General features: G+C 40.2%; 1 protein-coding gene across 1 annotated transcript; it reads right to left on the minus strand.

Annotated features, from left to right (window-relative positions):
* Positions 1-4,746: 4,746 nt before the first annotated feature.
* Positions 4,747-10,761, minus strand: LOC144060834 (uncharacterized). Its single transcript, XM_077580705.1, has 8 exons — positions 10,565-10,761; positions 9,372-9,517; positions 7,545-7,660; positions 7,296-7,420; positions 5,843-6,132; positions 5,665-5,753; positions 5,422-5,593; positions 4,747-5,188 (listed from the first exon to the last, which is right to left on the minus strand). The coding sequence occupies exons 1-8, from the start codon at positions 10,620-10,622 to the stop codon at positions 5,042-5,044; spliced, it is 1,143 nt and encodes a 380-aa protein (XP_077436831.1). The 5' UTR covers positions 10,623-10,761; the 3' UTR covers positions 4,747-5,041.
* Between the last annotated feature and the right edge of the window lie 3,519 nt (positions 10,762-14,280).

Genomic DNA, 14,280 nt, shown 5'->3' on the forward strand with positions numbered 1-14,280 from the left:
ACGTGGACAAGCAGACGAAACAAGGGGGAAAAAAGCTTTGCGGGACCCTGTGCGACGTCATTTCAAAGCCTTGAAGACCTGTGTGACGTCATTTCAAAGCCTTGTAGCCTAATAATAATAATAACTAGAAAAATTCCCGCGGAAATTTTGAATGGGGACTGCTGACTCTTGTAAATGAGCTGAACAGTTTAAAATTTAAACGACTGGAATCGGTCAAGAAATGTGGAAGTTAACCATAATCAACATCAACTAAAAGTATCTTACTGTCCATAAAAAAATGTAAATGAGCTGAACAGTTTAAAATTTAAAGGACGAATCGGTCAAAAAATGTGGAAGTTAACCATAATCAACATCAACTAAAAGTATCTCACTGTCCCTTTAAGAAAAATGCACTTTCACGCACACACATTTGACTTGGAGACGTCACGCACCCATATTCCATTGATATTGTATGAGAGACGCACACCTGGAACAAAAGCCTCTCACGACTTAATGGTTCAAAAAATGGCTCGTTAGAACGGCCAGGGTTTGGGGAACACGAGCATGTTCTAATTTTTTTAATCGGATGAAAAATGACCAAATGAGAGCAGGTTGAAAACTTATGATTTATCCAAAATAAAGAGGAAAAAAGAGGCGAATTTAACATGGAAAAGATAGGCGAGTTAGTCCGACTTCTCCTCGCTTAAAGTGAAAATAAAGGTACTAAATGACACCTTAGTCAAATAAAAGTTAGTTTGTCTGAAAGAAGAGACTTGTCACTACCTGCTTTGAACTTTGCCCTGCATAAACTGCTATCAACAAGGACAGGAAGGAATATGAACTCCAGTGTGGACTCAAAGTTCGAGTCATCTGAGATCGGCCTTTGAGTCATATTTTGGTCTGTTTTGAGTACAGTTTGCATTCTGTACTGTGTCGGTAAAGGAGATGTGATCTATAGCAACGCAGTTTCGGAAGTTGAGAACGGCTTATGTGAATTAGGGTAGTATAAAATGTATTCTAATCTTTAATACTATATTTTCCGTTGTTTGATGCTTGTTGAATTTGGTCTTCTAATTTTTTGCCCATTTTCCTTTTAAATTTTAGCTTCTGGATTGGACTCAGATGTGGAACACTTACGGAAAAATTGCTGGTTAATTTTTTTTAAATTTTGATTAAGGTCGCAGCACTGATTTTTAATTGGGTCATGATCTGCAAAGTTGCCTACTGTGTTTTACAAGCCCCGCTACTCTGTAGAAGAGGGGAGGATAATTAGCATTTTAAGATTACTTTTTGGTTTATTTGAAGTAGGTATTTTGATCTTTTATCTTATTTTACAGTTAGTTTGTTTTTTCCTCACCCTGTGTTGCCTGGACAGAATTCAAATTTGCGCCTCCAAGGGTTTTGTTTTTAGGAATTGTTGCAAGACTAAGCAGGATCTGCTCCTGTAGTCTTGGTGTTGGCCAAATTCCCCCATTTTTATTTTTATTATCAACAGGACACAAGGTGTCAGTTTTTTTTTCCCTTTTTGAAGCAGCAATTTGTAAGCGGCTGCAGTTTTCACATTCAGGTCTGAAATGATCAAAATTGATCTTTGTCAGATGAGGGAGTCAGTTACTGGTCTGTCTGTGTGTGTCACGAAGGAAGGTATGCACACAAACAGTTCATGTTAAATTAAATCAATATAGGACTATAAGTTAGTCTGAATGAGGTGATACTTCTATAGTATGTGAGTGAATTAATTCACAGATGGAGAATGGAGAGGATTTGACTTGGAGGGAAGTAAGTTCTACAAAGATGACAAAAGACAACCCGAATAGCAGAAAATAAGGTAAGTATATTCAATTTCAGAAACAATTGAAAAGTATAATTTCTAGAGCCCATGGAATTTGCCATTTAGGTGTGGAAGGAACATTGGGACACCTGGTGGACATTATTTTATGAGACAAGTTGTAAAAATGAACTGTAGGACTGCAGTGTTTATTAAAGGTATAAATATATATAAATCTCTTCTCAGACTGTTTATGGCCCGGCCGGACATGAATAGTTCTGAGTTAAGATGATGTTGTTTTTAAATGATTTACACTGCTATAATAAAAAACAGCGTAAAAAATACAGAAATTTGATGTATGATAAAAAGTACATTTATGCTAAATCTACAACAGTAAATATCATGGTAAAATATTTGATTAATCATTATCTACTATTATAAGGGCTTCTTAGGAATATTGGATTAGGCGAACCCATTTGAAAAAACAAAAACTTCATAAGATATAAAAAGGTTGGACTCCTTTTGAGGGTCATAAAAACAGGCTGTTTCCCGCCCCAATGTTCCGCTGGGGAGTCACACGTTGAGAGGCCCCCGGTAATTAAAGAGATAGTGTCTACATTCTCTAAGCTAACAGACAACTAACCAGAAGTTCCTTCAAAAATAAATGATTGTGAATATGTGTGGTTGAAAGTAACTAAACCGAAATGGTCTTGTCCTCATTGGCTAGGTCCATTTAAGGTCAAGGAGCGTACATCCTGTGCGGTGCGCTTGTATCGGAAAGGAGATACTTGGTATCATCTCTCATCTACAAGGCCGGCTGTTTCTGGTTCAACAATGCCACCAAGGGCAACCATCTGATAATCTCCGCCCACACCAGTTGGAGCCATCTCACCGAGCCCCACCACGCCGTTTCCAGTGTCTACCTGACAAGCTGTCCAAGGAGGGAAGCTGCAGCGTAGGAGGTCCTGGAAGGAGATTCATTGTAGTGCCTTTTCCATGGGCAAAGCTGACCAAGTGTCAATCTGCTGTTTGAAGGAGAAATCACTCAATGGTGATTTGAGTCACATGCCCCTTTTTCATCAATTCACAAGGATAGAGTCACACTGGGAATGAAGTCCCGTGACCTTTCCTGCGATCTCTGGCAGTGAGCCAGGGTTCGGAAAAAGGCTGACAACGCCTCCAAAAAAAAAAATCAACCAGCGACTGACAAACATCCTTCTCCTTTGACAAAAGAACTTCTTCTCAAGATGGCTTCGATGAAGAACTCTGCTACTAATTGCTGCATTGTGACGATTTTTCTCTTGTTAATTGTTGTGCCATTTTGGTTTTTCATGAAACCCCTTGACGTGAGTTTGAATACAACACACCGGTAAAAGAAATGTTATTTCTACCCAAATTCCAATGGATAATGAACTGGGCGTATAATAACTCAATTGTCCTGACCGTTGCTCCTAACACAAACACATCTGTCAAACTCCCCATTAAATCTTTGAAGGGATTTAGTAGTGGGGGGCCGACGAAGGGGGGCCTTTGGCTCAAGTACTGGTGGTATTTGACAGGTAGTGTTTTACGACTGGACTGGAGCACCTTCATTACCACCCAAAGTGGCCGATACTGGCCGTCCAGTGGTGAGGCAGTTTTTTTTTTTTTTAGCAAGAGAGTAACATTGAGAAGAATGGGACATCAATTCGAATTAACTTTTGTTCTTCCTGAAGGTAATATCCGGCCACCTAATGTAACCATAAATAACACCTTTTGTTATGGCCTAATGCTGTGGGCATGGTTCTCTGGAACTGATCCCTATTTTCCAATTTAAATTTGCATTGATAAAACTATGAGTAAGACAGAACAACCTAAAAGGACTAAATCAGAATCATATAGCCCTTGATATGTTACTTGCAGAAAGGGGTGGTGTTTGTTCAATGTTCGCAGAACAATGTTGTACTTTTATTCCTAATTACACTGCACCGGATGGAAGTTTAACCAATGCCATTGAGGGACTTCAAACACTTAAAAAAAAAAATGAAAGAGCAGTCCGGTATCGATACGTCAATTTGGATAACTGGATGGATGCTTTTGGAAGATATAAAAATTTGGTTTCAGCTTTTTTGACAACTTGCGGTTGTTGCTGTATTCCTGGTTTGAGATCGTTGTGCACGCGGCTTATTGCCACAGCCATTGAAAAGCAAGATGTACAAAACAAGTCGTCTTATATGATGGTAGAATCTGTAACTTCTAAAGCTATGACCGCGGTGGCGACATCAGATGAAGATCCGGCTGGAATTTTTCTCTAGACTATTTCTAAGGGATTTAATGTCTTTATTTTGAACAAATATATTTTGTTCATTGAGGGACTGAAGACATTTAACATTTTCTATGCATATTTTTACTGTTTATGAATCTACTTATAGTATATAGATGCCATATAACTGATAATGTTTGTGTGAAATATATTGGACCTATAACTGTAGTGTAATGAATAACACTTTTCACTCCCTTCCAGCTGGTGAGATAGGAATGCACATGGGAGGCATGTTCTCAAGTTGATAACACTGGGTCTGAGGGAGTCTAGGTCGCATACCTGTCTAATCATATATTTCCGGCTTTGGACGAAACTGGAGTAAACATGTCAATAAATCACTTGTCTATTATAATTGCTAACCCTTTGTCCAGCCTCAGAGGAGGAGTATGCTTTTTTCATCTATAAAGCGACTGTGTTTTTCATATGGACACACTCGAGGCTTAACATCACCTTTGAATGTAAGCATGTCTTGTGTCTTTTAGGAGCTCCTAAAATAAATCTTTTGCAAAAGAAGCTTCTTCATCAGATCTCATTTTTCAATTATTTTTGAACACGCAAAGATTACACTTAATATAGTAATCAAATAATACCTTCAGTACACACACCAAATGTGAACACCTACAAGCACTGATAACGCTTTTTAGAGGCACGTAATGACAAATGAGCCACCAGAGGGTGCTGCAACCGCACTGAAATGTTCACTTTAATTATTCACTTTTATTGTTCACTTCATTTTATCACTTCAAAACACTTCTTATCTCTTCATATTTCACATCCCTGGCACTTAATATTCCACACATTTTTTTATACCACAATCCGTAGTGTGGCCTCCATGACATGAAATTGTACAGTTACATTTCATTGTTGCATCGCTAAGCTAAACAGTGGAGAACAACAAAAGGTGGCAGTAATGAGTACTAGAATTAAACTAATTGCTGATTGGCGTCCACAAAGTGGCCATCCAGACAGGAAGCGGCATTCGGACGGTGACGTCACATCAGCTGGATACTAGTCAGCAACGCAGACCACACCTCCAACCACTTGATGCTTCGCAGGTCTTGAATTTGATATTTGTGATCCATCTGGTGGATGTCGTTAAAGGTCAGGCGAAAAGTGTCAGCGTCACACCAGATGACAATCTGGATGAGGACAAATCAGAAGGTCAATAAGTACTCAATCAGTAAATGTAGTTTCTACAGGTGCATTTTCACATGTGGACATCTCTACTTGCGCCCACTTCAATTTTTGCTCATATTGGATTGATATTTTGGATTTTACGGATGCTAGGCCTCATCATAGATGCGCACTACAGAAAAAGCTTCAAAAGAAAAACACTTCCAAGTGTGACCAGATCAAGATCAAGTGGTGTGACCTTGAAGTCGAGTCCGGGGCCAAAGGGGCGTTGCTCTGGAAAGTTCTCCAGCCTCTCTTTACCCCACGAGCCGTCCACCCTGGAGTTGAGCACGACGGTTCTGCTTTCAAAGTTGAACCTCAGGTGGAGCGCTATCGCGTCGTCATCGGGGCTCAGCAGGTCGACGATGAGCCTGCCGCGCAAACACACAAAGTCGTCGTGGTAACGGGCTTCTTGACCTTGGGGCAGGGCGTGGCCTATTACGTCTCTGCTTTGGGATAGGCTCGTCCTCTGATGACGATGCTGCGGTTCACGCTGAGACCGTCATCGAGCGCACCTCTGAATCCGTCTTTCTGTACACGCACAATTGAGAAAAAAATGGAATTTTAATCATTTAGCTTATAATGCTATTCAGCATTCACAGCAAAAACCATTAACTCACCAAGTTGGCAAGCACGGGGAGCATGCACGAGCATGTGACGTTGTGAGAGGAACACGCCATCCCACTGGCCGAGCTCGTGCAGATCTCGGGCTCCCGATTGGTCGGCGGAGCGGTGGTCGACGTCAGTGGGTAGTGGGGAGGGTGGGAGGTGGGGAGGGCGGGACAGGTAAGATTAGGAAGAGCGGGGCATGTAAGATCAGGACATTTCGGGAGGGCGGGACAGGTAAGATTAGGAAGAGCGGGGCATGTAAGATCAGGACATTTCGGACAGGCAAGGGATGGGGTCTCGTCTGCAGAGAAAAAAGAAATCCATTTGAAAGGACAGTGCACATTAGCAGACATGCAAACGTTGTTTGTCATGCGTCTTCTGAAGACACAGGACGTCTGCCTTTTCTTTCAGGGTCGCTAGCGCCACTCTTACTTTTTGAGCATGATGGCATAAGTCATTTGAAAAAATACCGGAGTCTGGTTGCCATCAGCTGTATGACTGACTTAAAAAGAACTCTGGCAATTACTAAGTAATCATCTGTGCATGAAGAAGTCATGCTTCCAAAGTAAGCTATAAATAAACATTCAAAGCTAAATGAACTCATTCACTGCCATTGACGACTATAGACGTCAAAAATTCATGTGAACTTTTTCTATTTAACTTTTTTTTCCCATTTCATTTCATTTTTTATGAAAACCTAGAATTTATTTTTGTTGTATATTTATAACAGATATAAAATTTGTGATTAATCTTGAGTCAACTATTGAAGTCATGCGATTAATTTCGAATAAAGATTTTAATCGTCTAACGCCCGTTATTTTTAATACTTTTTTTTTAAATTAGGGGCGTCAGGTGATACATTTTTTTAAATTGTAATTAATCACATGACTTCACTAGTTAACTAACGAATAATCACAAATTTTATATCTGTTCTGAATGTACAAAAAAAAAAGATCTAGGTTTTCATACTCTTGTTAGCAAGTGGAAAAAAACTAATAGAAATAGTTCAAATGAATTTTGGACGTATATAGCCGTCAATGGCAGTGAATGCGTTAACAAGTAAGTGATCGTGTGCTTGATGCCAAATATTGCATGTTTAAAACTAAGGTTGTCTATTTCATTTTTAACAAAAACTAATTTTGTTCCTAAATGCCATTTTCAAAACTGCACTTCCAATTAATTGACAAAACCCGGTGTGTTTTTTCCCGAATGTTACTATGAAAGTAACAAGTAATTAGCAAAGTAACTAAGTTACTTTATAATCACTTTCTCAATGTCAATGTGGCAACACATGGATTTGGATTGGATTGGACCAGGAATCCCGTCTCAATCTCCTCACCTGGAAAAGAAAGTTCCATGCAAAAAGAACGAGTCCAATTTTGCTGGGACGTCACATTACTAACCGCATTGTCGTAGCGACACGCTAAGGTAATGCAGCCACAAATCAACAAAGTGTGGACTCACCCACAGGGCGCTTGCAGATGTAGGCCAGGTACCTGTCGCAGTCCTTGGTGTACCAACCACTTTGCGTTATCACAGTGCAGTATCCGCTACTAGGTTTTTCGTGCAGCGGACCAGGACCCCATTGCCTGAAACAGGCAACAAGCTTTCACACAAGGGATTTATAAATTGGTGGCCCCCAACCTCCCAGAGCGGATTTCAGGCACAGAGATTTTTCCTGCTCCAAGCACTGAGTAAAGAAATGGCACTTACGACACTACTTGAAAGTAAAGCGTTCCATCAACCCACTTCCACTCTGAGTTATACTGATAAGCACGCCACAGGCCGATCCAGATAGCGTTCCTGGGAAATTGTGAACGCACCCAGTTCTGCAAGAATGGTAGAGAGAGTAAAGAAACGTTTCCATTAGCCCGGTTCCTTGCTTGGCCCTGCGTGGACGCATTTCCAAGACTTTTTGGGGCACAAGCGTTTACGATGGAACCGCTTTTCAGAACCATCTCGGAGCTAGCCTTTTTTTAAAGTTAAAGTACCACTGATTGTCACACCCAACTAAGTGGGGCGGAATTCCTTCTCCGCATTTGACCCAGGGAGCGGTGAGCCGCAGGGGCTGCGCTTGGGAATCATTTGGTGTTCTAAGCCCCCAATTCCAAACCTTAATGCTGAGTGTCAAGCCGGGCGGCATTGGGTTCCGTTCTTATTGTCTTTGGTATGACCCGGCCGGGGATTGAACCCACGACCTCCCAGCCTCAGGGCGAACACTACCGCCACGGCCAATGAGCTGATTTTTGAATCAACGCAAAACAGTGTCCGTTTTCAAGTTATGAAAATGAAAGAGCGGGAGCAAAAGGGAGCGAGAGAATGAGAGATACAATACAGAGAGATTGATCAAGATTGAGAGAGAGAAATGGAGAGAAATATATAGAGAGAAAAATAGAGAGGGAAATCGAAAGAGAAATAGAGAAACAGAGAGAGAGAAAGAAATAGAGAGCGATTGATAAAGATTGAGAAATAGAGAGAGAAATAGAGAGAGCGTAAGAGAGAAATAGAGAGAGCGATTGATAAAGAAAGACTGAGAGATAGAGAGAGAAATAGAGAGAGAGAAATAGCGAGAGAGAAAGCAATAGAGAAATCGAGAGGGAGTGAAAGAGAGAGAGAGAAATATAAAGAGAGTGAAAGAGATTGAGCGATAGAGAGAAATATATATAGAGAGAAATAGAGAGACAGAGAGTGAGAAAGAGAGCATAAGAGAGAAATAGAGAGAGAGCGATTGATAAAAGATTGAGAAATAGAGAGAAATGAAGAGAGAGAAATATATAGAGAGAGAAATATATACATAGAGAGCAATAGAGAGAAAGAGAGAAATAGAGAGACAGAAAGAGAGAGAGAGTGCAATTGATAAAGATTGAGAGAGAGAAATAGAGAGATAGAGATTGAGAAGTAGAGATAAAGAGAGAAATAGAAAGAGAGAGAGAAAAAAATAAAGAAATAAGAGAGCAAGAAAGAGAGAGCGAAATGGAGAGAGGAATAAAAAGAAAGATAGAGAGAAAAAGAGAGAAATAGAAAGAGGAGAAAAAATAGAGAAATAGAGAGTGAGAACTAGAGAGAGAAATAGAAATAGAAAGAGAGGAGGAAAAATAGAGAGTGAGAAATAGAGAGAGAAATTGAGAAAAATATAGAGAAATAGAGAGATATAAATAGAAAGAGAGAGAAAGAGAGAAATAGAAAGGGAGAAATAGAGAGATAAATAGAGAGAAAGAAATAGAGAGAAATAGAAATAGAAAGAGAGAGAAGGAAAAATAGAGAAATAGAGAGAGTGAGAAACAGAGAAATAGAAAAAATATAGAGAGATAAATAGAAAGAGAGACAAAGAGAAATAGAGAGAAATAGAGAGAGAGAAATTGAAAAAGAGAGAGAAGGAAAAAGAGAAATATGGAGAGTGAGAAATAGAGAAAGAGAAAAATATAGATAAATAGAAAGAGAGAGAGAGAAATAGAAAGAGAAATAGAGAGAGAAAGAGAGAAATAGAGATAGATGGAAAGAGTGAAATAGAGAGAGAGAGAGAGAGAGAGAGAGCGTCACCTGCTCATTTCTGTCCCAAATGCTGGCCAGGAGGCCTCCCTTGGAGTAACAGCTGTGTAGAGCTCTTTGCCAACTCTGATAGTCCTTTGAGAAATAGTAACAGTGTTCCTTGTAGCGCCGCCAGTTGGTCGGACATTGGGAGAGCACTGGAAAAACAACAAGATGAGAAACACACCAAAATCCACCACACATGACCGCATTCATTGCATATACAGTAAAAATGATAGCTAGTCCAGGGGCTTGTCATGTAACATAGCAATGAACGTCTCTGCCATTCCAAGTGGTGTCCTTAGGGGGCGCTATAGGACAATTAAGGTCACATGGGGCGCAGACACTTCTAATAGGCCTACAGTATACGTCCCCGATCCATCAGGCAGGGCCTACGTATAGTGGCGCAGATGGGATTTTAGAACTGGGGGGGGGGGGGGGGGGGTGACAGGGACTAAAACATTTAATTAATTAATAATTAATGTTGGATAAAATCTAAACAAAGATGTAGCAGCTGACATGTATATTTTATAGTTCCGGTATTTCAATTCCGCTATAGCCGACATGTCAAGCATTATCTAGCTAAGGAGAGAAAAGTTACAAACACCGACTGAATATTGTTCATTCTATCTTTCAAATTGAGCAAACACCTTTTTTGTTTGTTTTTGTTTACAGTGTATTAAAAGACTCGAACTGTGACGGTGTGTTCGGTTGAAAATCGCAATTTAGAGATCTAATAACTGTCGCCAAAGTAGCGTGCTCCCAGCGCTTCCCAGCCTTATAAATGCACAACTAAACACGTAAAGTTACTACAAAGAAACACTTGGTGGGGTTGTGCACGCACGGCTCTCATTTAAGATAAAAAAAAACATAGGAAAAGTGCATACAAGCCGAGCGTTGTGGCGTAGGCCTACTTGTTGCGTCTCCGTGGCGACTCGGGCGCCTTGAAGTGCACAGTATGATTTTTTTATTCCCATAAAATTCTAAATTGCTGTTATTTTTTTGATAGTCCTTTGCCATTTAAAAAAAAGTCTCAAGAGCTCACAATGAGTGCAATGACATTTTTTAAAGGAAAACCTCGATAAGAGTTGAACTCGGAATTAAAAGAATATAACTTCATTAGACTTTTGGACAAAGTATTGCGGCGGGGGTGGTGGGTGGGGGTTATTTTTCATCCAAAGTTAATTAAGTAAGTACACTCTCACCTGAACAAGTCCACCAAAGGACAAAGGTAACAAGGAAAGTCACTGCATGAATCCTCATGTTCGGAACTTCCACTGGACGGAAACTAACAGCAGGGGCACACTTAGCAGCAGGGGATCACCGAGTCAACTGCGTCGCACCTCCCTCCGCCCTCTTGTCCCCAGATCACAATGATACCACGTCACAAGCAGACGAAACAAGGGGGGAAAAAGCTTTGCGGGACCCTGTGCGACGTCATTTCAAAGCCTTGAAGACCTGTGTGACGTCATTTCAAAGCCTTGTAGCCTAATAATAATAACTAGAAAAATTCCCGCGGAAATTTTGAATGGGACTGCTGACTCTTGTAAATGAGCTGAACAGTTTAAAATTTAAACGACTGGAATCGGTCAAGAAATGTGGAAGTTAACCATAATCAACATCAACTAAAAGTATCTTACTGTCCATAAAAAAATGTAAATGAGCTGAACAGTTTAAAATTTAAAGGACGAATCGGTCAAAAAATGTGGAAGTTAACCATAATCAACATCAACTAAAAGTATCTCACTGTCCCTTTAAGAAAAATGCACTTTCACGCACACACATTTGACTTGGAGACGTCACGCACCCATATTCCATTGATATTGTATGAGAGACGCACACCTGGAACAAAAGCCTCTCACGACTTAATGGTTCAAAAAATGGCTCGTTAGAACGGCCAGGGTTTGGGGAACACGAGCATGTTCTAATTTTTTTAATCGGATGAAAAATGACCAAATGAGAGCAGGTTGAAAACTTATGATTTATCCAAAATAAAGAGGAAAAAAGAGGCGAATTTAACATGGAAAAGATAGGCGAGTTAGTCCGACTTCTCCTCGCTTAAAGTGAAAATAAAGGTACTAAATGACACCTTAGCCAAATAAAAGTTAGTTTGTCTGAAAGAAGAGACTTGTCACTACAAAATGTGAGAATTTGATGCCTAGTGAGCAAAGATTGTGGCCATGGTGACGAGTTGAAGTGAAACTTTTGGAAATAGATTTTTCTGCCCTCTTGTGGGTCACAACTTAAGGGGTGACCAAGTTGTCCCGCCAACGGGCCTCCTTTTTGTTCAATATTAGAGTCATACTGTAAATGGTATATCCCATAATGGCGGGACATGGGTGTGAAGTTCCACACACTCTTTGACCGTCCTGTTATGGTGAATGAATGAAATTGACATCTACGTAAAAGAGGCTAGTGGCATGTTAATAAGCACATGGTGGTATTTCTGTGAATGGAGGGGCGATCACAGTGGGATTAGTGGTCATTGTGGAGCCTAACTGGCTTTACACAAGCATGTCAAGGGTAAGATGGCAAGGAGAGGAGGGGGCGGGGGGCAGGCAAAAAAGAAAAAAAAAGACACGAAGGGGGTTGGGGTGAGGGTAACCTGAATGGGGTTGCGTCTCAGGAGCAGCAGTGGCTTCCAGTCTTTCTGGGGGTACAGAGGAAGAAGAGGAGGAGGAGGCAGAAGAAGGGGCCGCTCGCCGCCCCTGTCCTGGGGGGGGTCGGCCAGGCGAAGTAACCGCTGCAAACGCCTACACACTAAACTTATGGGCAGCCGATGAGGGCCGTACTCTGACGGAGGGGCGGAGGGAGAAAGGGTGGATATTATGGAGGGGAGGAGAGGAAGTGGAGGACATGATGCTGAAGGAGAGGAACTGCTGCTTGCGAAGAAAGGCTACACGCGCCCACACCCATGTAGACTACTCAAACATTAAAAAGAGACATATGATATTTTTCTACAAATTAAGACAGTTATCCTGTGTTTCAATGCTTCATCAAACTATTTTTTATAGTCATGAGAGGGGCCAACATCAAAATGTCAACTTTGCACACCGTTTAAAGGTACATTTTCTGGCATCGATGGTATTTTAGCTATATAATTTCACCCATATGGCCAGTTAGCACTCTCAACTATGAACAATCAAAGAGTATTTCTTCTATAAAATGTCACCTTTTATAATATACACACGCCAGGGGGACACTTACCGGACAGCGCCGTTTCCGACACGGCGGGTGCCGTGGTCCCTGCAGTGGGAGTCGTCTGTCTCTGCAACCCTGAGGATGACTCTGCTGACCTCTCCGACTGATGATGTGCCGGAAGAGGGAAGTACGGTAGCAGCTGCTGCTGATGCGGACGAGGAAGAGGACACAGCAGGACTGGTTCGCACATCCGCTGCATCGGTTGTTGCAGGCCTCTGGGGGGCGCTGGTCCCCTGGTTGGAGGCACCTATCCAAAGAACGCATAAGCAGCGAGATTTAAGATGGAGCAAGAGTGCGCTCGATTTGGGAGTTTGTGAAACTAATGCGGGCGGAACATTAGAGGTGGGTTTTTTTCTTGAACTTTTTGGAAATCGAGCTGCCTATTTGTTGCATTATTAATATTGTTGGTTTGGACTTGCACTACTTTAATGTGACTTTTGCGATGCATGTTGTTGACTGTGCACGTTGATCAATAAAGCGTTAAAAAAAACTTTTGTGAAATCGAAATATATTAATTATACAGATTTGCGCACATAACATTATCGCCATTAACTGTCCTCTTTTGGGTTCTTAGTCAATTTGTAAAAGTGTTTGATTTGTTCAAAAAATAATGATAATAAAGTTTTGAAATGACGGACAGGTGATGCTAAGTTGTGTCGAGCCATTGTGCTATGGGGAGACAATGAAAATAAGCAACATTTATTTTATGAAGTTAAATTATTATTAACTCATTCACTGCCATTGACAGCAATAGACGTCAAAAATTAATATGAACTATTTCTATTAGTTTAACATTTTTTTTCCATTTTTGTTAATGAGTATGAAAGCCTAGAATTTTTATTTTTTTTGTACATTTAGAACAGATATAAAATTTGTGATTAATCGTGAGTTTGTAGTAAAGTCATGCGATTAATTACGATTACAAATTTTAATCACCTGATGCCCCTAATTTTTAATAATCTTTTCTTTATTTTTCTTTATTTTTTTTAATAATCTTTTTTTTTTAAAAAAAATTAAAGATTATTAAAAATTAGGGGCGTCAGGCGATTACAATTTTTAATCGTAATTAATCGCATGACCTTACTAGTTAACTCACAATTTATCACAAATTGTATATCTGTTCTAATACAATTTTAAAAAATTCTAGGTATTCATACTCTTGTTAACAAAAGTGGGGAAAATGTTAAACTAATCGAAATAGTTCAAATGAATTTTTGACGTCTATAGCCGTCGATGGCAGTGAATGAGTTAACTTATATTTTACTGCAATATTTACACAAATTAATAATTTTTTAAGGCATTTTGCCTAGATGCTACTTTCTAAATTTATTTTTAAATCTCACGTACCTCCATTTGAGAAAAAACATCTTTTATGTAACTGCTCCATTAGGTTCTCAAAAATAAAGCGCTCATGAAAAATTAATGTACTGAAAATTGCACTCCCCCTTACCAACGAGGTATTGACAATTCCAAACATCTGGGGCATTTCTTATATTTCCGCTTCATTTCCACGGTACAGCCTGGTATTGTATTGCTTTTGCCTGTGTCTAGCATACAAACCAGGCATGTTGTTATAGTAGTCAAACAACATTTGATCACATTTTCAAATCAAATTACAGCGACTCAAAGTCCAATGCTTTTCCATGAGCGGAGAGCGTCCTTTCACTGAGGATAAATGTTGCATTCGGGGAAGTTGGAAATCAGATTTATCCCACTTGGA

This window comes from Vanacampus margaritifer, chromosome 11, assembly GCF_051991255.1.
Source record: "Vanacampus margaritifer isolate UIUO_Vmar chromosome 11, RoL_Vmar_1.0, whole genome shotgun sequence".
Classification (NCBI taxonomy): domain Eukaryota; kingdom Metazoa; phylum Chordata; class Actinopteri; order Syngnathiformes; family Syngnathidae; genus Vanacampus; species Vanacampus margaritifer.